At 46.4% G+C, this 27,194-nt stretch overlaps 1 protein-coding gene across 3 annotated transcripts in view; it reads left to right on the top strand.

The window, feature by feature from the left end:
- The window catches only part of ZNF827 (zinc finger protein 827), a 521,420-nt gene extending 510,082 nt beyond the window's left edge, over positions 1–11,338 (top strand). For 2 of the 3 annotated variants that reach the window (XM_069242614.1, XM_069242613.1), the window contains one exon: positions 3,413–11,338. In XM_069242614.1, coding sequence (XP_069098715.1) covers positions 3,413–4,220 — 808 coding nt within the window. In that variant the 3' untranslated portion in view covers positions 4,221–11,338. The remainder of the gene's footprint in view (positions 1–3,412) is intronic. The other variant, XM_069242615.1, reaches the window with a different exon arrangement.
- The last annotated feature ends 15,856 nt before the right edge of the window (positions 11,339–27,194 follow it).

Genomic DNA, 27,194 nt, shown 5'->3' with positions numbered 1-27,194 from the left:
TGGCTAACTGGCCTTGGAAGAATGGAAGATTGTGTTTTCTTTGCCTAGGTTCAAACATGTGGCTTGCATACTGCAGCCAGAGTGAACTGTGAGTGTTTAACACCCTGAGTAACTTCCTGTCAAAGTGACTGGGCCTTCAGTTTTAATGACACTGTTGTTTGCCCTCCTAGCGTGTGATGCTCCGAATAAAGACTGTTATGTGGGAACCCCCTGCGATGTGAAGGTGGGGCTTTCCTGTGCCGCACCACAAGGAATGCTGGGAGCATGCGTTGTGTACCAGGCCCTTTTCCTGCACTGTAAACTGGTGCCAGTGTGGAAGGGCCAGCTTCTGTGTCAGGTGGAAAAAGATCTGCTCTGGTGTAGGGACAAGAAGTAGGCAGACACTAGAAACAGGCACCAAGAAACAGACTGAGTATAAGCACGAACTTTTTTCCTTTTGTTTCTGTCTCTAACTGTTGAAGATATTGCAAGCTGAGCGTTTCCACCTTTCCATAAATCAGGTGTTGCAGGCCCAATAGCCCCTTCTCTTTTCTAGCAAGCTCCCATGAAGTGGTAGGGATAGGGTGTGGGGTAATATTGATTGGCGGAAGTGTAGTTTATATTACATATATACGATTGATATTCTGTGGTTCCAATATTCCATCTTACCTTCTTATTCCCTGCCTTGTCTGATATGATTTTGAATAAGGAAACATCTAGTTTAACGGACAAATTTGTATGATTGGCATAAATAAGCCCAATTCGAATAGTTATGTCTTCGTCTTTTATGTCATAGGCAAAGGCAAAAAATACTATGAATCAACACCCAGGTATAGAGGCAAAAAACTGACTACCTCTTTGCCAATCTGCCAACAGCCATTTGAACTCATAATTAATAGGATCTCTACCTGTGCCTGCTGGCTGACATCATTGAGTGTCACATGTTTGACATCATATTGTACGCCGATGATACGCAGTTGATTGTCTCCTTAGCACAGAATTCAGATAGTGCAGCGGCTTCTCTGAGAGCCTGTTTGTCAGAGCTAGCCCAATGGATGGACCTCAGCTGCCTAAAACTAATCGTGGGCAAGACTGAGGTCCTCATTTTGGGCAAGCAGCCATCAATCTGATCTTCCGATTGGTGACCTCTTACCTTAGGCCCCCTTCTTTCACCAATGCCTAGGGTTAAAAACCTAGGCATTTGCGTTGTTGAAAACCTTACCTTTCACAGTCAAATTACAGCTTTGGCAGGCAAATGTTTTGAGATTCTAAAATCCCTGAAGAACATTGTTTGCCTTTTACCTGAGTTTACCAATAAAATGTTGATTCAGGCACTTGTTATTTCCTGGTTGAATTATTGTAATATCCTTTACTTGGGACTGTCTCAGTGTTGGCTAGTGAGTCTCCAGTGCATGCAGAATTCCACAGCCAGGCCTTTGTTAAATCTTTCCAAGTGGGCATCCATGAGTGCAGCTTTCAGCAAATTGCATTGGCTTCTGATCAAGAAACATCTTTTTAAGGCTCTCTTCTATTGCTACCAAGCCTTTAGAAAGACAGGGGCTGGTTACTTGAACCTGCTTATCAAGCCATACTCGCCTATGAGGTGTCACAGGTCTTCTGAGACTTTGTTGGCTCAAATTCCTTAAAGTTAAGAAGGTGTGTACTGGGGTAGCTCTTTCCGTTTCGTGGCCCCCAAGTTATGTAATTCTCTTCCTTTCTGTCTTAGGCAATCAGAGACCCAGGCTGTGTTCCGGAAACATCTGAAAACTTGGCTTTTTAGTTAGACTGTTTGCTGTAAAGTTTTCTGTTAACCATTCTGGGAGTTTCTGACAATGCAGCGCTGGGACACTTCTTTGAAGTAACTATCACGCTTTAGAAATCCTATTGTAGTAGGTTTTAAAAAAATGCTTGAGGGTATTTGTGGAGGTGTAGCGATGACCTTCTAGGGATTTAATAACAGACGGCTAGTATCAGTGAGTTGACTTTTCATACTAAATAGTCTTTAGCAAACAGAAAGGGCCAGACTTACCAAGGGCTTGCATTGTGCTTGAGTCACGCAGGGTGACCCAAGGGCAACACAAGCCCTTAATGAGATTTACTATGCCACGCAGAGCCACCTTGCATGGCCATGCATGGCATAGTATATCTGGAGTAACGCAAGGCAGCTCAAGTCGCTGCTTTGCGTTACTCTGCCCTGGGAAGGCCTTCCATTGGTGGCACATCCACCCCCGGATTTTGGTGCATTCCCAGATTTACTAACACTAGTAAACCCGGTAATGTGTCATAGTACAACACCATCTTAAAGGAGGAGTAACAAGGGGAAATGTTTATTTCTCCTCTGTCGTTTTTTCTCTTTCTTCCTGTGCTGCAGTCAGCAGTACAGGGAAAAAGAGAAAAAAAGCCTCAGAGGATTGTTTTGTGCAGGAAGGTGTCCCTCCTGCAAAAAAACAATCCTGCCTGCAACGCAGGCACCTTTGCACCATTGTGCATGGGTACATGCATCAGCGCTTGGCAGCCACTAGTACTTGAGCACCACGGGAGATTCGGAATGCGCCATATCGTAATAGATATGGTGCATTCCTGCCCTCTCCATTTGATGTAGCGCAGTGCAGCAAGTTGTCTTTCTGTGTGGCGCTGCGTCAAATATTAATAAATCTCCCCCAAGTTGTTTCAATCACAGTTTATTACACTTGAGCGAAACTGCACTGAAGTCATTCTACAGTGCATGTGCCTTCGTTTTTTACACAGCTTCAGGCGGATGGAAAATGGTAGAATGGTAGATACTACAGACCGTTTTAAAACTTAAGTAGAGTGAGGAGGAGGCAGTTTAAATAGTCTACTACTAAAAGTACATTACAACTACAACTACTTTTACAACTACTACAACTAATATTAGTAATTATTGTTATTGCAATAATAAAAACAATGATATTAATGCCAGCAAAACACCTATTGTCATCATCGGGATAATAATAACAACAATAATAGTAATATTAATAATAATAGTAATTATAATAATAATAGCGCATTTTCTCTTGGCCCTTAATAGATAGGTATCATTATGTGAATGGTTCACATTTTCATTAACTTCGAAAGATAAAAGCTGCCATCCCTTCTATCCCTTCTGGAATATTAAGCTGAGACCTGCAGGATCTGCGTCCCATAGAGCTGCCTTGTTTAGCCTATGAGAACTTAAAGAAACAGATCAAGCCAATAACGAATTAGGTAGCTTTCATTCAAGAATTACCTGCTAGACCTGCGATTTTCGTGTTAGCTTGTGTCATTGGCTCAATAGATGAACATTAATATTAGAACCTAATAAGCATATGAAAACTGCTATCCCAGAATGAAGTCCCCTGATATACTTAAGACCTGTTTTAATTATTTGTTTTTCATGTGTTCCTCACTCCTTATTTTGTTTAATTTTTGACAGGTGCCCCTTCTGCATTTACTCCACCAACCGGCCTGCAGCCATGGAGTGCCACTTGAGGACTCACTACAAGATGGAGTACAAGTGCCGCATCTGCCAAATGGTGAAAGCCAATCAGCTGGAGCTCGAAATGCACATCAGAGAGCATCGCCTGGGCAACCATTACAAATGTGACCAATGCGGGTACCTGTCCAAGACAGCCAATAAGCTGATCGAGCATGTACGCGTGCACACCGGTGAGCGCCCCTTTCACTGTGACCAGTGCAGCTACAGCTGCAAGCGCAAAGACAATCTCAATCTCCACAAGAAGCTAAAGCACGCTCCACGCCAGACATTCAGCTGTGCTGAGTGCCAGTTCAAGACCACCCATCCTTTTGTCTACAGTCGTCACATGAAGAAACATCAGAGCGAAGACTGTTCGGAGGAGGAGAAGAAGAGTCAGGTTTCCACATCAACAGAGGCGAGTCCGTTTCTGACTGTGGCCAGCTCCAGGAGCCTCTTGTCTCCTCTTTCAGTCATGTCTGCTTCGCAGGCTCTACAAACAGTGGCAATATCTGCCACGCAGGGCAGCAGAGGAGAATCAAACATAGCACTTAAAGCCTTGGCCATGAATGGCAGCTCTCTGCGCTTTGATACCTTTCGGAACGCTGACTATGCCCACCTCATTCCCTTGACAATGCTCTTCCCTAGTGACCAATTTGATCTCACATTCCACCCACCCAGACCTCAGACTGCGCCTCCAGGAGCAGCCTCCTCGAAGCACTCCTTCCTAGCCTACCTTGGACTCACAGAGAGAGCTGAGACAGTATAGCGTCAGACATTTTCATGTACCAAGTACACTGCAGGTGTACTGTGCTGCAAAAAATTCAAAAGGTTTGAACATTTGTACTGTATATTATTGGTAAGGTTAGACGTGTGTATAGTACTTATTGCGTATACATGAAAGCTGCTTATTTAATTCTTCAAGGAGGTGGTAACCCACTGCATAATGCCACACATACAGGGTACTGTTGGGCCAAGACTTTCTCTTCAGAGGCCTTGTTGAAATCACCCGTTAGTGCAAGATAGCCTTTTAAAGGTTTCGGAGTGGCATGGATTTAAGAAGTCCTACTAACCCCACCCCTCACGACAACTCCAGCACCACCACTTATGGAAGCCTCAAACTTTCACAAACCGTTCTGCCACCCCCACCTCCCACCACCCCAGTCGCATCACTTCTCCAACCATTCATATGTTGAGTCTCTCTCGTTGTTTTGCACTAATTTTGCTAAACAGTTTGAAAACGGACAGTGACCCCCTTGACAGGAATTTGGTGCCCTGAATCATGGTTTCATCTATTTTTTATAGCTTGAAACAGAAGGTGTCCTAATGGTGGTATGAGGTTTCATTTATCCAGCCTTAAATTGTTGCTCGTTGAATCCAGGCGCCATTTTCCTGCCCGTCACTTCTCTTGCAAGGAAGCTAGCGGGAGGAGGGGCTGTCCCTCCAACACCTTGCCTTGCTCCTCCCCTCATCCTCACTGCTTGCACCTCCCCACCATACTCACATTGCCTCATGTAATGAGCATCGCAGGTCATGGTATATGGTAATATGCAGCGGGTTATCTGTTTTTTGAAGAAACAACATTTCCTGCTAAAACTCTAGCATTAAAAAAAGCACCCGGAGATATTTAAAAAAAGGGTTATATCCTGGGCATAAATGTCCAGATTAAAAAATGACAGTTTGCACGATGCTGTTTAGCTCCAAGCTATATTGTTTTCACAAAAAAAGACAAAAACAAAGACTGGAAATGAATGAAGGTATACGTCCTTTTAAAATAGGACAAATGTATTTTCAAGTGGTTGAAAAGCTAGGCGCGACCCGGAGATGTACAGATAGCAGACATGATGCTCTTAAATTATACAGTAAATCATTCTGTATCCCGACCTCACCGGGACATGAAAGCCTGCCGCTGTGGGAGTTTTTTTATCCTTTTGTCCTCTCGCCTTCATACTCCTTCTGATTAAATGTTGAATTTACATTTTGGGCATGCCTGTGATGAGGCCCCGTTTGTACTTATTTAAAGCTGTTACTGCGTGTCATGAAAATGGCATCTTTAATCTTAGCACTTTATTGCTGTTAAAGGCAGACTTTGCATCACGGCGTTCTTTACATTTCAAGTGAAAGCAGTAAGCTGAGAAAATGTGTATTATTTGTGTACTTTCTAAAAGGATTCTTTAGCGTCAAACAGGCAGCAGTTCTGGGAGGAAGTAGTCTGCACGAGAATGTAAAGTGTCCACTTATGGTATCTGATACTGGTTTCTTTGTTTGCTTTTCGTGTCCTCATTCAATTGCAATGTTGAAATGTGTGTTAAAGTATTGCTTTACCTTCCTTGATTTGAGGTAATTTGTTTTTCCTTTCTGCTCTTCAACCCGTTGACTGAAGAAGCATACAAGACTGCCTATGATGGGATCTTATATTTTAGTTTATTTGGAGGATGTGATTGCACTTCGAGCTTCCAGCTTTTTATGTTTAACTTTAATAATCAGTTAACTGAAGGGATGAGATTGTCTGAAAAACCTACTTCCCAGATTTAGAAAAAACTTTGGGGCATATGTAAGAGCCCCTAGCGTCATCCCAGCATCACATTAGCGTCATTTTTTTACGCTAAAGTGGCTTTAGAAGGCCAAAAATGCTGTGCCATATTTACAAAGTGGTGCAATGCATGCATTATGCCACTTTGTAACCCTTTGCGCTACAATATGTCTACACCAGGCATAATGTACGCAAAGAGGGTGTTCCTCTATTGGGGGACAAAAAAATGGCGCAAGGAAATTTAAGAGACTTCTTTGCTCCATTTTTTTCAGCACTTTTAACGCCTGCTCAGAGCACGCATTAAAAGTAGGCTTCATTTGGTTACAATAGGCCTCTGGTTGCTTTGCAGGATTAGCATAAGATTTTTTTTACCCTAATCCTGCAAAGCATCGGACTAGCATAAAAAATTCAGACGCTAGTCCCTCAACTACCGCCATTTATATACAGCGCACACATGGTAGCGTTAGGGAAGTGCTAAGAGGTGCGGGAAAAATGGCTCTGTGTGCTGCATCATTTTTCTTAAATATGCCCCTACGTGGTATTTGAAAGGGGGAGAGCAAAACAGCACCATAGCTGATAAGATTTGGTGCTGTTTTTCTTGCTTCCTGCTCTGGCCCACTTTATTCTGCCATGCGCCAACACACGCACGAAAGCACTACAGTGCATGCATGAATGTCTTCTTTAAGAAATAGATTTTGTACTGCAAAGGCAACTCTCCAGTACAAAAATATCCTTTTACACTGTTCCTGCTTTGCTGTACAACATTGCATGAATCCATGGTGCCAGTTCACGTCCAAGAAACTTGTGGATAAGGATTTTCTTCAAAACCCCTGGGTGGTTGATTGGGAACATCCATGTACCTGTCATGGTATACCCCCTTGATGCAAAGTAATGTAAAGCAATGCATAGCACAACTTTGCAATACTTTGGGAAACTATCCAATGCAAATTCCGATTTGCGTTGGATAGTAAATCAGAGCATAAAACTTTGCATCGGGTCCGCATTACAAAAATAATACAAACCAAGCGCAAAACATTCATAAATAAAGGACTATGGGGGCCAACAGGCTGGCGGTGCTTCCATGGGCATTCTGTCAGAAACGGGAAACCGGCGGTGTCCCGCCGGTTTTCCGCTGCCCCAGGGAATCCTACATCGCCGCCATGGGGATTCCGACCCCCTTACCGCCATCCTGTTCCTGGCGGTTTTCACAGCCAGGAACAGGATGGCGGTAACGGGTGTCGTGGGGCCCCTGGGGGCCCCTGCAGTGCCCATGCCATGCCAGTGCCTAACAGGGCCCCACATTGATTTTCAGTGTCTGCCAAGCAGACACTGAAAATCGCGACGGGTGCCACTGCACACGTCGCATGCCTTCAACTCCGCCGGCTCCATTCGGAGCCGGCTTCCTCGTTGAAGGCGCTTTCCAGCTGGGCCCGCGGGCGGCCTTCTGGCGGTCGCCCGCCAGCCCAGCAGGAAAACCAGAATGGCCGCCGCAGTCATTTGACCGCGGTGCGGTCATTCGGCGGCTCCCGCCGGGCGTGCGGTTACCGCCGCCGGCGGGAGTCGGAATGACCCCCTATGTGTGAAATAGTCCACCATTACCTCAGTCAAATTTTTTTATGGAATATGCAGAAGGCAGGTGACACTGCTGTGTGAACTTGCCAAAGAGCTGATTAAGTGCAGTCCATAACACAGGCCATTCTAGAAATGTAAGCATCACTCAAGCCATGCTTGTGGTTGGCTGCTGAGAGGCCTATTGCAGTCACTGGGACCTCGAATAGTGCAGAGGGCTGGAATTTGACATTCAGCATCTCCCCTCTGTCCACTTTATGGCGTTAATCTACCAGTACCTATGATTTCCTGTCATGATTTAACAAGCTCCATTCTTCTTGGTCACATATTTTGGTAAGATTCTTAGTCACCTTCTGATCGTCCACACCTATCATAATTGTCATATCATATATACAAGGGACTTGCATCACATCCAGGAATCTCTAACAGCAATCACTTTTCCCAGAATATATGAGAGACAAACAGTAGAATTTGATAGGGTACTAGATACCTTGGCATTCAATTGCTTGTATGTGGTACTGTAAGGCTTGAAAGAACTCACATTGGTAACAATTTCAAAACCAGGCATTATTCTCTAAGCAAATTGTGAATAAAGCAACAAATTGTACGAGAGTGATACACCTATCATCAAAGCTACAGTCATGCCTTGCCATGTAAGCAATGTTTTGGGGTGTAGTGCAAGCACTACTAAGCAAGATGAGGCCATGTTGCTTTCTAGTTTCTGGGATCTCTGTCCATATTTGAAACACTTGTGTAAAAGCTTGTGTTCTACACTGTAGCAGTATTCCAATATTGCTTTTCTTGGATATCTTCCCCAAGAAGCCTGCGAAGCGCCGGAGTCCACTTGTAAGACATGAATCAGATGTATACCTGTTGATTATCGTTTGTATCTCTTATAAGAAGGCATTAAGGGATGAGCAATGGATTCCTGCTATTGTAGGTCTTCTTGAGGCTAGGTCTCCATAGTTCCCAAACCAGTTTCAACCTTAAGGCTTCTGGATGAAGCCAAAACTAGCTTAGGGTGAGGAATATAAACATAGATCATTTCACTTTGGTGCTGTGCTATTGAAGATATATTTTAGCTCTTCCATGCTGGTCAAGACTTCACAATAGGTCAGTTTGATAACCAGAAGTGTGGAAGAAGTTTACATACTCAGTCAACTGTTGATCAGCATTTTGCACAAGAGAATCATTGGCAACAGATGGATATATGAAAACATTTTTATGAATGTGAAAATTCTATGTAGAGGTAAGAGCACCAACAGTCAGAGAATAATTGTAAAGGTTTTGATTTCAAATGTTGTGCTTTGTATGTGCAACATGCTAAATAGAAATTAGTTGGGTCCGTGCTAGAATAAAATCAATATGGACTTAAAATGAAATAACTAATCTCTTTGGAGCCCATTCACAAAGTTTTATTTCTTGACTAGCTACTCCTCGAATTTCATCCCCTGCGAAAACCACTGTATGTGCAGGGGTCGTTATAGCAAGTTAGGTGGTATTTACCATACCTGCTGGAACGTAACATAGGAAAACAATACAATATTGTAACATGCAGATGCGCGTTAGGTAAATTCTGCATCCGAAGGTGATAGAATTTATTGGGTGTGCTAAATTACACAGCTTTGGAATCAGGGCAGTGGTCAGTGTTTTCCAACCCCTGCGCAAAGGCCCATTTGTGCAGGGGTCGGAATTCTACAATGTGTGGTATTTACCATTCCTGGTTATTTATTAAATGGGCTTGTTTAATAGTCACCCCATTAAAATTCAGCATCCCAGAGGAGAAAACAGTATGGAACGACTGCAATGTGGATTATGGTGCAGTAAAAACTCAGAATAGGTGCTATTTATTGCACCCAATAAATTTCGAACTTCAGGGTGTCAGATTTGACGGTGTGACACATAGCACTTATTCTTCCGACAAAGTCATAATCAGGGCCAAACTCAGGAATAACTGACAACTACTAAAACAAAAATATTTGTGAGTCTGGTCCTTTTTACACTGACCAGTTTACATTTTAAAGCTGGAAGAAACGGATGCCAAACTGTGCAATATAATGTAATATTTAGATTTAGAACGTTTAACTACCTGGGTAATTGGCGCTGCTAACCTCCCTTGCTTTACTGATTGAGTAGGTTTTCAGCTCAAACAATATGTAAGGTTGATGTCATTAAATGACTCAGGAGAGCACTTTTGAAAGAAACATTGTTCTTTCTTTTGACCTCTGTATTTTTTTTTCATTTGATTTGGTGTGTCGGGCTCAGCATGCCTTGACAAAAAATGTACAATTTGCCAGTAACTAGAATTGTTCACCAGCTATTCTTTTCGTTTTGCATTTGAAGACCGCAGAACAGGATGTTCTGGCAGGATACTGCTCCCTCACCCTCATAAATCTGCAACCTCACTTCACAAAGTGTTATGCAAGTTGTAATTTCTACATTTTCTTTCACTATGACCATGGAGACGTCCATTCTCTTATCCCCCTCTTTATCTGCCCTCTTATTAACTGGCATCTCTTTTTTGTCCGTTCAGTCACACTTAGGGGCATATTTATGGGAATTTGGCGCAGGCCAGCGCTGCAAGTCACATTGCTGTGCTGTCCTGTGTCAAAGTGAAAGAGCAGGAGTGTTGCATTATGGTGCAAGGGAGTCTGCGTTGCATGCAGGATTGTTTTTGTGCAAGAAGGAGCACCTTCCTGCACAAAACCAATCCTGGGAGACTTTCTCCTTGTTACGCCTCTCTTGGGGTGGTGTAAGGTTTTGGCGTATTCCCCAGGTTTACAAAGGCTTGTACATCTGGTGAAGCATCAAAATACATGGGTGTTGTGAAGGGAACACCTGCCGCAGTGCCTATGGAGCGCCTCCCTTCTGCAGAGTAAGGCAACACAGTGATTTGCGCTACCTTGCCTTACTCCATATCTCTGAGGCCATTCAAAGCCAAAGTGGCTTTGTGTGGCCTCATAGATATAAGTTCAAGGTTTGCGCCGCTGTTGCGTCGCAAAAAGTGATGCAGAGGTGGCACAAGGGGCTCCTAAATATGCCCCTTAGCATGCCACCTCGTCCTCCAAAGAAAACTTTTTTTTTCTCTTAAATAAGGTTTTTCAGTGAACAAAATCTCTACGCTACTCTCTCTCATTCATAACCTTGATATGGGTAGCCAGCAAATACATAATGTGGGAATTTTTTTCAGAGGAAGACGAAATGAACTAAGGTCTTATTTAGTGCCCCTAGGTACACGGAAATGTTATCTTACTGCATAGATGTAACCCCTTCTGAACAGATTTAACTTTATAGTGATTGTTCAGCAGCACTGCATGTCGCCTACCTAAAGTAAATCATCTTCTTAAATCAGGCCGGAATGATCCCCAAATTATAACATAAGAGTGTAAATACTTTCATGCTTGAGTCTCAGTAACTTGCTAATATACCCCCTTAAGCTCTGTGCTTACACCACACAAATGAGAGGAAAACGGTACCCCTCCACCCCACCTCCAACACACACACCCTGCAATCCACCACAAGCAGGTGTACAGTTTACTTCCTGCGCACTATTGTTTTTCTGCCTTTTAACTTTTGATTATTGTATGTGGGTCAAAGAGCTGAAAGGTTTGTGTACATTATTACGGAGAATTTGTATTGTATAAAGCTTTTTGCATTCTAAGGCTGTACAGGGTTATTTTGACAGTAACGGATATATTCCTCTTTGCATCATATGTTGCATTGCCAATTTCTAGTGTAACCGGTTTGGAAGTATAAATATACTCTAATTAAAAAATACATGGTTGGATAAATATGTCTTTGTCTCATATTTCAAACAATATGACAATTTTTATCATGGTCTAATAATCTGCTGTGCGTTGGGAAATGGGTGGTGGAGTGCGGTCAACAGGGGAATCAACAAAAGTCACCGTGGCATAGAACATTTTCTTTATTTCTCAGGTTGAAGAGACTGTATTATTCCTTGTAAATAAATGTATCAATTTATATGAACACATTAATTATTTTGGTAACAATGGTCTTTAGTCAAGCAAAGAAAATGGAGGTGTGTCACAATTGGTCAGCAAGCTTGTACTAGACCGAGGCCCAGTTTCAGTATGACTTTTCGTCGAGGTTGTGTCACTTTTTTTTTATGCAGCCAGATGCAAAATCTATTTTGGTATTTACAAAGCTGTGAAACCCCTATTTGCATGGCTTCGCATAACATTGCATAAGGTAGATGGTACATGGGTGGAGGACAGGAGCTCCTCATTCATCCACCCGTGTATTTTGACGCAAACCCATAATTACAAACGTCAGTAAACATGGGCTTTCACCATAATTGTCCACCGAGACTAGCACAGCAAGGAGAAATAACTTCATTTCTCCTAGTTACTTATTCTCTGCATTGTGCTGCGTCGTGCAGTACACACTCAAATTGGAATTAGCCTTTAAGAATAGTTTTTGTGCAGTAAGGTATCCATTTACATACAAAAAAATATTCTGACTACAACGCATTTGCGTCGTGGTGCAAGGATGCCTGCATTTCTGCTAAACTGCCAGAATTATGCCAGCACTATGAGAGAGCAACACTGCGGCATACCTTACCAGATTTGACATATTTCTACTCTCTCCCTTTGACTCATCACAGTGCAGCAATTTCCTTTGCTGCATTGTGTCAAAATTGAGTAAGTCTGATCCTGATTGTACAGGACAACTATGCTACATGGGAGAGGGGTGTATGCTATGGTGAAGGGGAGGTAACAAAAGTGGAAAGCACTTAACATGACGGAGAGGTAGGTAGGAGTGAAGAAAGGAAACAAGAATAGGGGGATGTGCTGAATGATTGGGGGGTGGGTGGTACATGCCCTCTCAGAGGTTAAAGTAAAACACGTAAAAAGAGCAAAATAGAAAAAGAAAAGAGTAATGTAACAAATAATAGCCTCCAGTAGCGGCCGGTAAATGTAGGAGTGAGGGAGGCAGGACACACATGCACACTCACACTCATTCATACATTCATTCACACACACACACACATCTATTCACAGCACTCATTATCAAATATTGCAAACATACACGCACTTTGGGTTTGCCTAGGAGGTCTCAGGAGGGTTGGGATTGCTGTCTTCCCACATGGGATAACTTAAGGTCAGCCAATGAGGGAAGGCAGCAGTCCCAACTTCGTCACAGAGTGGGATGGGGTCAGTGATTGACACTCGCCCTGGGCGCTTCAGGGCTTAAACCTGAAGGGCCCAGGTCGGAGTCAGTGGGTGACGCTTCCCCTCATCACCGAGTGGGAGGGCCTCGAGGCACCTTTGCTGAGCTGAGGAGGTCATGCCAATAGGAGCTGTGACCTCTTCAGCCCAGCTCAGGCACCAGGGAGCCTGCACAAATTGCGCACATCTAGCACCTGATCTGAAAATGAAGAGTGTCTGACCTTTGCTCAGCCTGACAGACACTCTTTTTGAGGGGCAAAAGGTGGGGGGGGGGTGCAGCTCCTCAGCCCCAATGGACGGCCGCAGCTGATAGCCTCGTGCCTTTCGATTTTCTGAAGGTCACTCTGCTTCCTCGTGATTCTCCAATTCTACTAAATAAATCAGTGGTTTTTTCCACTTGAGTCAACTCGTCAGTTTTTCTATTAAGTATAAGATAGTAAATACAGCTTAAATATTTTTCTTATTGTTTTGTTTATCTGAATAAATGTTTTCAATGTGAGAGAAACCCTTCCGGTTTGATATTTGTACACTCAGTTTGCAGTGTAACACTCATGTTTGTGGCCACCAAAAAAGTTATACTTTTGTAAGTTGTTAGTAACTTCCTAACATACATCTACCAGCCCCCTCCTCTTGCAAAACACTTTTGAATACCTAACCTGAAATTGCAACTGTGTGAAACCCACCATTTTTGTGAATTTTCGACAGTCACAAACAAAATGTGCAGTATGAAAAATCTGCAATTCCTGATTATATTAACAGTTTTTTAATCAACTTTGTGTTCTCCTAAGTGAAGGAGAAGCTGGCTGATTATGGTCATGCTTGTCCCTTAAACATCATTCAAAATAGGACACTTCTAATAGTGTATTTATCTATAATTGATGTGCACGGTCTACCTTCACTTCACATTGTTACATGTTCTCCTAAAATCTAGGGCCATCCACATCAGTACATAATACTCAGTAGCTGTCTGTGTCATTTACTATTGATTGGAACTGTCAGGATACAGTAAAAGAGGGTTTTAAGATTAGGGACAGATGAGGACTGGAGATTACAGAATGGGGAAGCTTTCATGTAGCCCAGAAACAGCGGTTCAATTGAGAGAGCTGAAAGGTCTGTAACACAAGTCTATGAAGGCTGAGACATAGCAGAAGGATGGCTTTAATAGGCAGACTCAGAGCAAGACGAATCAGATTGTCAGCATTATGGAACATAACACTTCTGGGGCAGCATATGCAGCATTAGTAGTGGTATCATGTTGTCTTGCAATATTCTTGGTTGTATGGTTCCTGCTGGCATTCCTTTCATTCACTGTATTTGTTCTTGCACCTTTGCTGTTTTACCCACATCAATGTGTGGTTGTATCCCCCCCCTTAGTGTTCATGTAGTCCTTCAACTGTGGATGTTCCCATTGTGTTTCTGTGAAGAGCTCTGTTAGTGTGCAGCTTCCATAGGTTCTTCCACTGGAGGTTACTTGCTGTTCCTGCATTGGAGTCCTGGTGTTCTCGAGCTTCGGGTGGTCTCCTGTACATCTCGAGGTTAATAACTGCTGTGATTATTTGAGCATCACGTAATTAATTGCAAACAAAAAATCACAAGTGGGGAGAGAGGTTATCAAACAATTACAGAGACGATTTACAACTCACTTCTTCCTGTTGTTTGTATATCTGATATCAATAAATCAATCAAAGCATTTGTAAAGCGCACTACTCACCCGTGAGGGTCTCAAGGTGCTGGCGGTGATGGGCGGGGATGCTGCTACTGCTCGAACAGCCATGTCTTGAGGTGTCTCCTGAAAGTTAGTAGGTCCTGTGTCTGTCGCAGGTGGATAGGAAGAATGTTTCACGTCTTGGCAGCGAGGGCGGAGAACGATCTGCCACCGGCAGTCGTTCTGTGAATGTGTGGGATGGAGGCGAGGGCAAGGTTAGCAGAGCGAAGCTGTCAGGACGGTGTGAAGAAGGAGAGCCATCTGTTGAGGTATTCTGCTCCGGTGTTGTGCAGTGCTTTGTGAGCGTGGGTGAGGAGTGTGAACGTGAATCTCTTGTTGACGGGGAGCCACTGCAGGTCTCTCAGGTGGGCTGTTATGTGGCTGTGGCGGGGGATGTCCAGGATGAGGCGTGTAGAGGCGTTTTGTATGCATTGCAGTCTTTTCTGGAGCTTGGCCATGGTTCCTGCATAGAGAGCGTTGCCATAGTCCAGTCTGCTGCTTATGAGGGCTGGGGTGACCATCCTTCTGGTTCCAGTGGGGATCCATTTGTAAATCTTCCGAAGCATGCGGAAGGTGTTGAAGCAGGAGGAAGAGATGACGTTGACTTGCTGAGTCATTGATAGCGATGAGTCTAGGATGAACCCCAGGTTGCGTGTGTGGTCGGTGGGTGTGGGTGCGGTTCCCAGAGTGGCAGGCCACCAGGAGTCGTCCCTGGCGGAGGGGGTGGAGCCGAGGATGAGGACCTCAGTTTTTTCAGAATTCAGTTTGAGACAGCTGTTCTTCATCCATTCGGCGATGATCTTCATTCTTTCGTGGAGGTTGGTTTTGGCGGTGGCGAGGCCCTTGGTGAGGGAGAGGATCAGCTGGGTGTCATCGGAGTATGAGACGATGTTGAGGTTGTGAGATCGGACGATGTTTGTGAGCAGAGCCATGTAAACGTTAAAGAGGGTTAAAGAGGGTCAGGCTGAGTGATGACCCCTGGGGTATGCCGAAGATGATTTTGGTGGCTTCAGGGCAGAATGGAGGGAGGTGGACTCTCTGGGTTCTACAGATGAGGAAGGAGGTGATCCAGTCCAGGGCTCTGTCGTGGATCCCTGCATTGTTGAGGCGTGTGCGTAGGGTGTGGTTGCAGAAGGTGTCGAAAGCAGCCGGGAGGTCCAGAAGGATTAGGGCCGCGGTTTCGCCGTTGTCAAGTATGGTTCTGATATCGTTGGTGGCGGCGATGAGGGCGGTTTTGGTGCTTTGTTTGCTGTGGAATCTGGATTGGGATGGGTCCAGAGTGTTGTTCTCCTCGAGGAAGCGGATATTAGAATATCCTACATCTGGAGGCCCATAATTAATGATTTCCACCCTGATTCCTGCAGGAGGCTTGTGACTTTAGAGAGATGAGCTGTGTTCCAGTTTCTTTCTTTTGCTTCCCGACCCCCCAATTTTCCCCTAGAGAGATTGTGTTGACTGTCTAAAAGTAGTCTAGAACCCATCTTATTCATCTCCTTTCCTGCTGGTACTGTACTGTGACAGGAACATCATGTTATTACAGGAGGACATGACAGGGGCACCTTATTAGAAAAATGGGGCAACCCAGTAACCCAGGGACCATGGACGGAAAATGTTTATCTAAAAGGAAGTGGTCTCTATGGGAGTGGTGCAGCCTTGACTTCTACGGTAATTGTTAGACCTGACAGCCTTAGGGTGGTCACCCCTAACTTTTTGCCTGCCTCCCTCCACTTTTTGGACACTGTTTTTGCTGGCTTTTAGACTGCGCACTTTACCACCGCTAACCCGTGCTAAAGTGCATATGCTCTCTCCCTTAAAACATGGTAACCTTGAATCATACCTGATTGGACTATTAATTTACTTATAAGTCCCTAGTAATGTGCTCTCTATGTGCATAGGGCCGGTAGATTAAATGGTACTAGTGGGCCTGCAGCACTGGTTGTGCCACCCACTTAAGTAGCCCCTTTTCCTTGTCTGAGGCCTGCCATTGCAAGGCCTGTGTGTGCAGTTTCACTGTCACCTCGACTTGGCATTTAAAAGTACTTGCCAAGCCTAAACCTCCCCTTTCTCCACATATAAGTCACCTCTAATGTGTGCCCTAGGTAACCCCTAGAGCAGGGTGCTGTGTGGGTGAAAGGCAGGACATGTACCTGTGTAGTTTACATGTCCTGGTAGTGTAAAACTCCTAAATTAGTTTTTGCACTACTGTGAGGCCTGCTCCCTTCATAGGCTAACATTGGGGCTGCCCTCATACAGTATTGAAGTGGTAGCTGCTGATCTGAAAGGAGTAGGAAGGTCATATTTAGTATGGCCAGAATGGTAATATAAAATCCTGCTGACTGGTAAAATTGGATTTAATATTACTATTCTAGAAATGCCACTTTTAGAAAGTGAGCATTTCTTTGCACTTAAATCTTTCTGTGCCTTACAATCCACGTCTGGCTGGGCTTAGTTGACAGCTCCTTGTGCATTCACTCAGACACACCCCAAACACAGGGTACTCAGCCTCACTTGCATACATCTGCATTTTGAATGGGTCTTCCTGGGCTGGGATGGTGGAGGGCCTGCTCTCACACAAAGGACTGCCACACCCCCTACTGGGACCCTGGCAGACAGGATTGAACTGAAAGGGGACCTGGTGCACTTCTTAGCCACTCTTTGAAGTCTCCCCCACTTCAAAGGCACATTTGGGTATAAAACAGGGCCTCTGCCCTACCTCATCAGACACTTGCTGGAGAAGAAACCTGAACCAGAAACTACATCCTGCCAAGAAGAACTGCCTCGCTGCTCAAAGGACTCACTTGTCTGCTTTCTACAAAGGACTGCTGCCTTGCTGTTGGCCTGCTGCCTTGCTGAACTCTTGTCTGGCTGTGAAAGTGCTCTCCAAGGGCTTGGATAGAGCTTGCCTCCTGTTCCCTGAAGTCTCAGGACCAAAAAGACTTCTCTTTTTCACTTGGACGCTCCATGCGCCGAAATTTTCGACGCACAGCTTGTTCCGCGGCGAGAAAAACGCCGCACACCGACGCTGATCGATGCGACGCCTTCGGGACGACCGGAACTTCGACACACCGCTTCACAAGGACAACGCCGCCCGACCTCCAGAGGAGAAATCGACGCGACGCCTGCTGTGAGATCGTAATTTCGACGCGCAGCCCCGCAGAACGACGCACAGCCGGAAAACAAGCAGGAAAATCCACGCACAGACCCGGGACATCTGGTAATCCCCGCGATCCACAGAAAGAGACTGTCCGCGCGGCGGAAAATGACGCACGACTTCCCCGGGTGAAAAATAACGACACAAGTCCGTGTGTGCTGGGGAGAAATCCACGCACACACCCTTTTTCCACATATCTCTTCTTTTGTGGCCCTCTGAGGAGATTTTCCACTCCAAACCAGGTACTTTGTGCTTGAAAGAGACTTTGGGCCTGATTACAACTTTGGAGGACGGTGTTAAACCGTCCCAAAAGTGGCGGATATACCACCTACCGTATTACGAGTCCATTATTTCCTATGGAACTCGTAATACGGTAGGTGGTATATCCGTCACTTTTGGGACGGTTTAACACCGTCCTCCAAAGTTGTAATCAGGCCCTTTGTTTGCTTTTTAAAGACTTAAGACACTTTATATCACTTTTCAGTGATATCCCTACAAATTCACATTGCAACTTTATTCGTTTTGACCTACAATTATCCTGATAAATATTATATATTTTTGTAAACACTGTGTGGTGTATTTTCGTGGTGCTATATGGTGGTATTGTATGATTTATTGCACAAATACTTTACACATTCCCTTCTAAGTTAAGCCTGACTGCTCGTGCCAAGCTACCAGAGGGTGGGCACAGGATAATCTTGGATTGTGTGTGACTTACCCTGACTAGAGTGAGGGCTTTTGCTTGGACAGGGGGTAACCTGACTGCCAACCAAAAACCCCATTTCTAACATTGGTGATCAGCGGTGAGGATAGAATTTGTGCAGTGACATACAGTAGCTAAGTATTTCACTACCTACCCACAGTTGAAGGTCAACTTGATTTTTATCTCTTTTTGCAAATTAGTTTTTTTCCTGACAATTTTCAAAAACTAAATCCTCATTCAACATGTCTCTGACTGGGTCTCAGATAGGAGACTTTGACCTAGTCCTGTTGGATACATATACGGTCAAACAACTAAAAGGATTCTGCAGGGCAATGAGGGTACCCACCCAAGGGGCCTCCAAAAAGGAGGACTTTCAAGTGGCGCTGAGGGCCTGGGCAGAAGCCCATTTAGAAGAGGATGAGGAGGAAGAGGAACCAGAAAATGGCCCCTCAGAGGATTTGTTACTATCTGTGGATGGTGTTACCACTGCAATTGTGCCCCCTTCCAGACCAGGGAGCAGTGTCTCTGTGCAAAGCCTGACCGCAGAGGAAAGGAGAGAGGAAAGGGAGTTCCAATTGCAAATGGCAAAACTGAAAATTGAGGCTCAACAGGAGGAAAGAAAGGCAGAGAGAGAAGCCAAGCAAGCTGAGGCTGAAAGAGCAGCCAAACAGATTGAAGCTGAAAGAGCTGAAGCTGCAGCTGAGAGAGCCTTGGCTGAAAAGAAACTGTTATTGGCTCATGAACTGAGTCTCAAGGAGCTGGATCTCAATGCAAAGCAGTCTGAATCCAGCAATAATGGTGGCAGCATACTGACAGGACCTGCTGGAGAAAAGAAGGTTTGTATACCCAAAAATGTGGTGCCCAGTTTTGTGGTGGGAGATGACATAGATAAATGGTTAGCTGCTTATGAAGTTGCACTAAGGGCTCATGAGGTTCCTGAAGGGCAATGGGGGGTAGCTATGTGGGGTTATGTACCGCCATTGGGGAGGGACACACTTCTTACATTGGATCAACCTGATCAAAACACATACCCACTTCAGAAAGCCACTTTACTTGCCAAGTTTGGCTGACCCCTGAGGGATACCGTCAGAGGTTCAGGGACAGAACCAAACAAACCACACAAACATGGGTAGATTTCTTTGACTTCTCCAGTAAGGCACTGAATGGATGGGTGCGGGGCAACAAAGTAGATGATTATAAAGATTTATATGACTTGATTCTGAGAAAGCATATGCTTAATACTACTTTATCAGAGTTGCGCCAGCACTTAGTGGATAGTAAGCTGACTGATCCCAAGGAAGCTTGCTGAGGAGGCGGACCTCTGGGTTAGCACCAGAGTGTCCAAGAAGGTACCTCGGCGGGACACCCACAAAGGTGGTCAGGGTTCCCAACAGAGGAAAGAGGGGGGGGATAAACTTACAGATAAGGAACTCTCCAAAGGCCCCCAAAAGAATTCCCAGGGAGGGGGTGGCAACCATTCCTTTTTCAGATTTGGGAAAAAGCCAGGGACATATGATAGGTCAGGAAAATCCAACCCCAAATGCATGGAGTGTTACCAGTATGGTCACTATAAAGGCGACCCCCAGTGCTCCAAGAGAGCACCGTCCACTACTGGACAGACACCTGGGTTGACTAGTGTAGCGCTCGGGGGGGGAGATGGACCCAGATAGCTTTAGGGAACAGGTAGAGATTTCCCTAGTGTCCCTGGGAGAAGGAGAAATGGTGCCCAAAGCACACATGCCCCAAAATACTTCCAAGTATAGTTAGTTCGGTCACCATTGATGGGCAGAAGGTGGAGGCTCTGCGTGACACAGGAGCCAGTATGACTACTATCAAGAGTCAGCTGGTGTCAACAGAGCAGATAGTCCCTAATACATTCCACTAGGTCATAGTCACTGACAATCGTGAGAGTCACCTACCGGTGGCTCTGGTTCCCTTTGAGTGGGGGGGGTCTCTGGTACTCTGAAAGTAGCTGTGAGTCCTGCCATGCCTGTAGATTGTCTGTTAGGCAATGATCTTGAGCATACTGCTTGGAAAGAAGTGGAGCTCAGATCTCACCTGGAGATGTTAGGGTTACCTGAGTGGGTCTGCATGACCACACGGTCCATGGCTGACCGAGAGGGAAGTCAAGGGCGTCTGGAGCCTGGAACAATGGTCCAGAGAGCTGCCAAGAGGAGGGGCAAGGGGCGCGGGAAACCGGCCCCAGAAATTCCCGCAGTGGTTGACTGGCCTCCTGAGGAGGAGGCTCCCGAGCCAACTGGGGAAGACATTGCCACCCTAGGTGACCTACCTGAGCTTGCTGGCTGGCAAGTTGAGGGTGGACCCACCAGGGAGGAATTCTGCAAGGCGCAGAAAGAATGTCCCACTCTGGAGGGTCTGAGGAAGCAAGCCTCAGACCAGGCGGCAGGTGAAGCCTCTGGCGATCACCACATATATTGGGAGAATGATCTCCTCTACAGTGAGCCTAAGGTTCCGGCCTTTGGGGCAGCGCGTACGCTGGTGGTCCCCCAGTGTTACTGAACCTTCCTACTGGGTCTGGCTCACGACATTCCCCTGGCAGGACATTTGGGGCAAGGCAAGACCTTTGACAGGCTTGTCACCCACTTTTATTGGCCCAGAATGAGGACAAACTCAGATAAGTTCTGCAGATCTTGTCCTACCTGCCAGGCCAGTGGTAAAGCAGGAAAAAGGGTTAAAACCCCCCTGATTCCACTTCCTGTCGTTGGCACCCCCTTTGAAAGGGTGGGCATCAACATTGTTGGTCCATTGGACACCAAAACTGCCTTAGGCAACAGGTTCATCCTGGTTTTGGTAGACCATGCCACCTGTTACCCAGAGGCAATCCCTCTGAGGACCGTAACTGCACTGGTGGTGACCAGAACTCTGATGAGGATATTTACCCGTGTGGGATTCCCCAAGGAGATAGTGTCTGACAGAGGCACTAACTTCATGTCTGCATACATGAAGTCTCTGTGGGATGCGTGTGGTGTAACCTACAAGTTCACCACACCCTATCACCCCCAGTCTAATGGCCTTGTGGAGAGATTCAACAAGACCTTGAAAGGCATGATTGGTGGCCTCCCTGAGGCCATGAGGCGTAAGTGGGACGTCCTCTTACCATGCCTTCTCTTTGCTTACAGAGAGGTCCCCCAGAGGGGGGTAGGGTTCAGTCCCTTTGAGCTTCTCTATGGGTACCCTGTCAGGGGACCCTTAAGAATTGTCAAGGAGGGGTTGGAGAAAGCTCCAAAGGCACCCCCTCAGGACGTGGTCAGCTACATGTTGGCCCTCCGCAACCAGATGACCTGCTTCTGGAAAGAGGCCCAAAGTAACCTTGAGGCCAGTCAAGAGGTAATGAAACGCTGGTATGACCAGAAGGCCACCCTGGTAGAGTTTCAACCTGGAGACAAAGTGTGGGTAATGGAGCCAGTAGAGCCTAGAGCTCTCCAGGACCGCTGGACTGGCCCATTTGAAGTAAAGGAGCAGAAAGGGGAGGCCACTTACCTAGTGGACCTCCAAACCCCTAGGAACCCCCTAAGGGTGCTCCATGTTAACCGACTAAAGGCTCATTTTGAGAGGTCTGAGATCAACATGCTTCTGGTCACAGATGAAGGAATGGAAGAGGAGAGTGAACCTCTCCCCGACCTCCTCTCGGCCCAAGAAGGTGATAGGTCAGTGAACGGGGTCATTCTTTCTGACTCCCTGACTCTAAACCAGAAAGGAGACTGCTATGAGCTGTTGGAGCAGTTCTCCCCCCTGTTCTCCCTTACTCCTGGACTGACCCACCTCTGTGTTCATGACATTGACACCGGTGACAGTCTCCCTGTGAAGAACAAAATTTACAGGTTATCGGATAAGGTGAAGGCCAGCATCAAAGAGGAGGTCTCCAAGAAGTTAGCTCTAAGGGTTATCGAGAAATCCAGTAGTCCCTGGGCCAGCCCAGTGGTGTTGGTCCCTAAGGCTACTGCCCCAGGTGCGAAGCCAGAACTCCGGTTCTATGTGGACTACTGGGGTCTCAACTCAGTCACACGGACTGATGCTCACCCCATCCCCCGAGCTGATGAACTCGTTGACAGGCTGGGTGCTGCCAAGTTCCTGAGTACGTTTGATCTTACTTCCGGGTACTGGCAGATCGCCCTGACTGAGGGGGCTAAAGAAAGATCCGCATTTTCAACTCCTGATGGCCATTACCAGTTCCGGGTGATGCCGTTTGGATTGAAAAATGCCCCTGCTACCTTCCAACGGTTGGTTAACGGGGTCCTAGCTGGCAAGGATGCCTTCTGTGCAGCCTACCTGGATGACATAGCTGTCTACAGTTCCAGCTGGGAGGAACACCTGCTCCACCTCAAGGAGGTGCTTCAGGCCCTGCAACAGGCAGGCCTGACCATCAAGGCTAGTAAATGCCAGATTGGGCAGGGTTCCGTGGTGTACTTGGGACACCTAGTGGGTGGTGGCAAGGTGCAGCCACTCCAGGCCAAGATTGAAACTATCAAGGCCTGGCAACCACCTAGAACTCAGACTGAGGTGAGAGGGCCTCACAGGATACTACCGCAGATTTGTCAAGGGTTATGGTATCATTGTGTTACCCTTGACAGAACTCACTTCCAAGAAACAACCTAGGTTGGTGAATTGGACAGAGGCTTGTCAGAAAACCTTTGACTCCCTGAAGGAAGCCATGTGCACAGCCCCCGTGCTCAAGGCCCCTGACTACTCCCAGGAATTTATCGTGCAGACAGACGCTTCAGAGCATGGCATAGGGGCAGTCCTAGCACAGCTAAATGAGGAGGGCCTAGACCAACCAGTAGTCTTTATTAGCAGAAGGCTATTACCACGGGAACAGAGGTGGAGTGCTATTGAGAGAGAAGCTTTTGCTGTGGTCTGGGCACTGAAGAAGCTAAGACCCTACCTGTTTAGGACTCACTTCCGGGTTCAGACAGACCACAGGCCCCTCAGATGGCTCATGCAGATGAGGGGTGAGAATCCAAAACTCTTGAGGTGGTCCATTTCCCTACAGGGGATGGACTTTACGGTGGAACATCGCCCAGGGGTTGACCACGCCAATGCTGATGGTCTCTCCAGATACTTCCGCCTTAGCGATGAGAGCTCCCAGGAGGTCGGGTAGCTCTCCCCACTTTCAGCTGGGGGGGACACATGTTAGACCTGACAGCCTTAGGGTGGTCACCCCTAACTTTTTGCCTGCCCCCCTCCACTTTTTGGACACTGTTTTTGCTGGCTTTTAGACTCTGCGCACTTTACCACCGCTAACCAGTGCTAAAGTGCATATGCTCTCTCCCTTAAAACATGGTAACCTTGAATCATACCTGATTGGACTATTAATTTACTTATAAATCCCTAGTAATGTGCTCTCTATGTGCATAGGGCCGGTAGATTAAATGCTACTAGTGGGCCTGCAGCGCTGGTTGTGCCACCCACTTAAGTAGCCCCTTTTCCTTGTCTCAGGCCTGCCATTGCAAGGCCTGTGTGTGCAGTTTCACTGTCACCTCGACTTGGCATTTAAAAGTACTTGCCAAGCCTAAACCTCCCCTTTCTCCACATATAAGTCACCTCTAATGTGTGCGCTAGGTAACCCCTAGAGCAGGGTGCTGTGTGGGTGAAAGGCAGGACATGTACCTGTGTAGTTTACATGTCCTGGTAGTGTAAAACTCCTAAATTCATTTTTGCACTACTGTGAGGCCTGCTCCCTTCATAGGCTAACATTGGGGCTGCCCTCATACAGTATTGAAGTGGTAGCTGCTGATCTGAAAGGAGTAGGAAGGTCATAGTTAGTATGGCCAGAATGGTAATATAAAATCCTGCTGACTGGTAAAGTTGGATTTAATATTACTATTCTAGAAATGCCACTTTTAGAAAGTGAGCATTTCTTTGCACTTAAATCTTTCTGTGCCTTACAATCCACGTCTGGCTGAGCTTAGTTGACAGCTCCTTGTGCATTCACTCAGACACACCCCAAACACAGGGTACTCAGCCTCACTTGCATACATCTGCATTTTGAATGGGTATTCCTGGGCTGGGAGGGTGGAGGGCCTGCTCTCACACAAAGGACTGCCACACCCCCTACTGGGACCCTGGCAGACAGGATTGAAATGAAAGGGGACCTGGTGCACTTCTTAGCCACTCTTTGAAGTCTCCCCCACTTCAAAGGCACATTTGGGTATAAAACAGGGCCTCTGCCCTACCTCATCAGACACTTGCTGGAGAAGAAACCTGAACCAGAACCTACATCCTGCCAAGAAGAACTGCCTGGCTGCTCAAAGGACTCACCTGTCTGCTTTCTACAAAGGACTGCTGCCTTGCTGTTGGCCTGCTGCCTTGCTGAACTCTTGTCTGGCTGTGAAAGTGCTCTCCAAGGGCTTGGATAGAGCTTGCCTCCTGTTCCCTGAAGTCTCAGGACCAAAAAGACTTCTCTTTTTCACTTGGACGCTCCGTGCGCCGAAATTTTCGACGCACAGCTTGTTCCGCGGCGAGAAAAACACCACACACCGATGCTGATCGACGCAACGCCTTCGGGACGACCGTAACTTCGACGCACGGCTTCGCATGGACAACGCCGCCCGACCTCCAGAGGAGAAATCGACGCGACGCCTGCCGTGAGATCGTAATTTCGACGCGCAGCCCCGCAGAATGACGCGCAGCCGGAAAACAAGCAGGAAAATCCACGCACAGACCCGGGACATCTGGTAATCCCCGCGATCCACAGAAAGAGACTGTCCGCGCGCCGGAAAACGACGCATGACTTCCCCGCGTGAAAAATAATGATGCAAGTCCGTGTGTGCTGGGGAGAAATTGACGCACACACCCTTTTTCCACGTATCTCTTCTTCTGTGGCCCTCTGAGGAGATTTTCCACTCCAAACCAGGTACTTTGTGCTTGAAAGAGACTTTGTTTGCTTTCTAAAGACTTAAGACACTTTGGGGGTCATTCCGACCCTGGCGGTAAATACCGCCAGGGCCGGGGTCGGCGGTAGCACCGCCAACAGGCTGGCGGTGCTCCGCCGGGCATTCTGACCGCGGCGGTACAGCCGCGGCCAGAAGCGGAAAGCCGGTGGTGTACCGCCGACTTTCCGCTGCCCATGGGAATCCGCCATGGCGGCGCAGCTTGCTGCGCCGCCATGGGGATTCTGACACCCCATACCGCCATCCTGTTCCTGGCGGGTCGCCCGCCAGGAACAGGATGCGGTATGGGGTGTCGTGGGGCCCCTGGGGGCCCCTGCAGTGCCCATGCTAATGGCATGGGCACTGCAGGGGCCCCCGTAAGAGGGCCCCACAAAGAATTTCAGTGTCTGCTTTGCAGACACTGAAATGCGCGATGGGTGCAACTGCACCCGTCGCACCTTCCCACTCCGCCGGCTCCATTCGGAGCCGGCTTCCTCGTGGGAAGGGTGTTTCCCACTGGGCTGGCGGGCGGCCTTTTGGCGGTTGCCCGCCAGCCCAGTGGGAAACCCAGAATGACCGCCGCGGTCTTTTGACCGCTGTACGGTCTTCTGGCGGTTCCCGCTTGGCGGGCTGCTCCCGCCGCCCGCCAAGCTTAGAATCAGGCCCTTTATATCACTTTTCAGTGATATCCCTACAAATTCACATTGCAACTTTATTCGTTTTGACCTACAATTATCCTGATAAATATTATATATTTTTCTAAACACTGTGTGGTGTATTTTTGTGGTGCTATATGGTGGTATTGTATGATTTATTGCACAAATACTTTACACATTGCCTTCTAAGTTAAGCCTGACTGCTCGTGCCAAGCTACCAGAGGGTGGGCACAGGATAATCTTGGATTGTGTGTGACTTACCCTGACTAGAGTGAGGGCTTTTGCTTGGACAGGGCGTAACCTGACTGCCAACCAAAAACCCCATTTCTAACAGTAATAGTGCCACAAAAAAAATCTGCAAATTTATTGGGTTATGCAATAAGTGCATTTATTTTGCTACTTACACTAATGTACTGCAAAAGCTTTTGGAAGAGTTTTTGTGTGACACTATTGGTGTGGAACTCAGGACTGCACTTCCCCCATAGGGACCACTCCCTTTTAGATAATCATGACAGGGGCACCGGCACAGGAAAGGTATGTCATCACGGATATATTCACATTTTCAAAGGCCCTGGCACAACTGCTACACCCAAAGGTACAACATCGAAAATCCAGGTTGGTATGGTTGCGAAGAAGGGAAATTGAAATTTGACAATAGAAATATTGATGTTTAGAACTTCAGAGTTATAGTAGGGGAAGATCACTTAGCTGCAATACATACATGGATCTCCAGGATATACAGGTGAACCTAGAGCTTTAAGGTAAGGGAGATTTCCAAAACATTGTTTCTAAGATGAATGCACTATGAAAGTTGCTGCACTGCGCTGCACGAAAGGGAGAGAGCAGAAGAACATAATATCTATTAAGATATGGTGCTGCTTCTCTCTTCCTCTGTGCTGGTGCATTTGTGACTGCCTTGCACCAGAGCACACACCCTTGCACCATATTAAGTGCGTGCAAGAGTGTGTGCATGATGTCAAGCACGAGTTTTGTACTGGAAGGGAACCTTCCTATACACAATATTGTACTTTAGACATAGCTTAACATGTTTCACACTTTCTATGAAGGCTGTACAGTGCAGCACACATGCAAAACTGGAAAGTTTTTATGAATAAACCTTTTCTCAAACGTAATACGTGCCTCAAGGAGGCATTCATTTTTAGGGTAAAGTCCTGTCTACCTTTTTTAGTAGATAGAGCATCAAAATCCATAGGTAACTGCATGATAACACACAAGTAGCACCCATGGTATGCCTCCTCAATGTAAAGTAGCCCAAAGTAGCACAAACGGCTACTTTGCATTACTTAAGGCCTACTTTTCAACAGAAATCAAGATTTGAGCTGT

This window comes from Pleurodeles waltl, chromosome 1_2 (genome assembly GCF_031143425.1).
Source record: "Pleurodeles waltl isolate 20211129_DDA chromosome 1_2, aPleWal1.hap1.20221129, whole genome shotgun sequence".
NCBI lineage: Eukaryota > Metazoa > Chordata > Amphibia > Caudata > Salamandridae > Pleurodeles > Pleurodeles waltl.
This window is presented reverse-complemented; position numbering and strand designations above follow the sequence as displayed.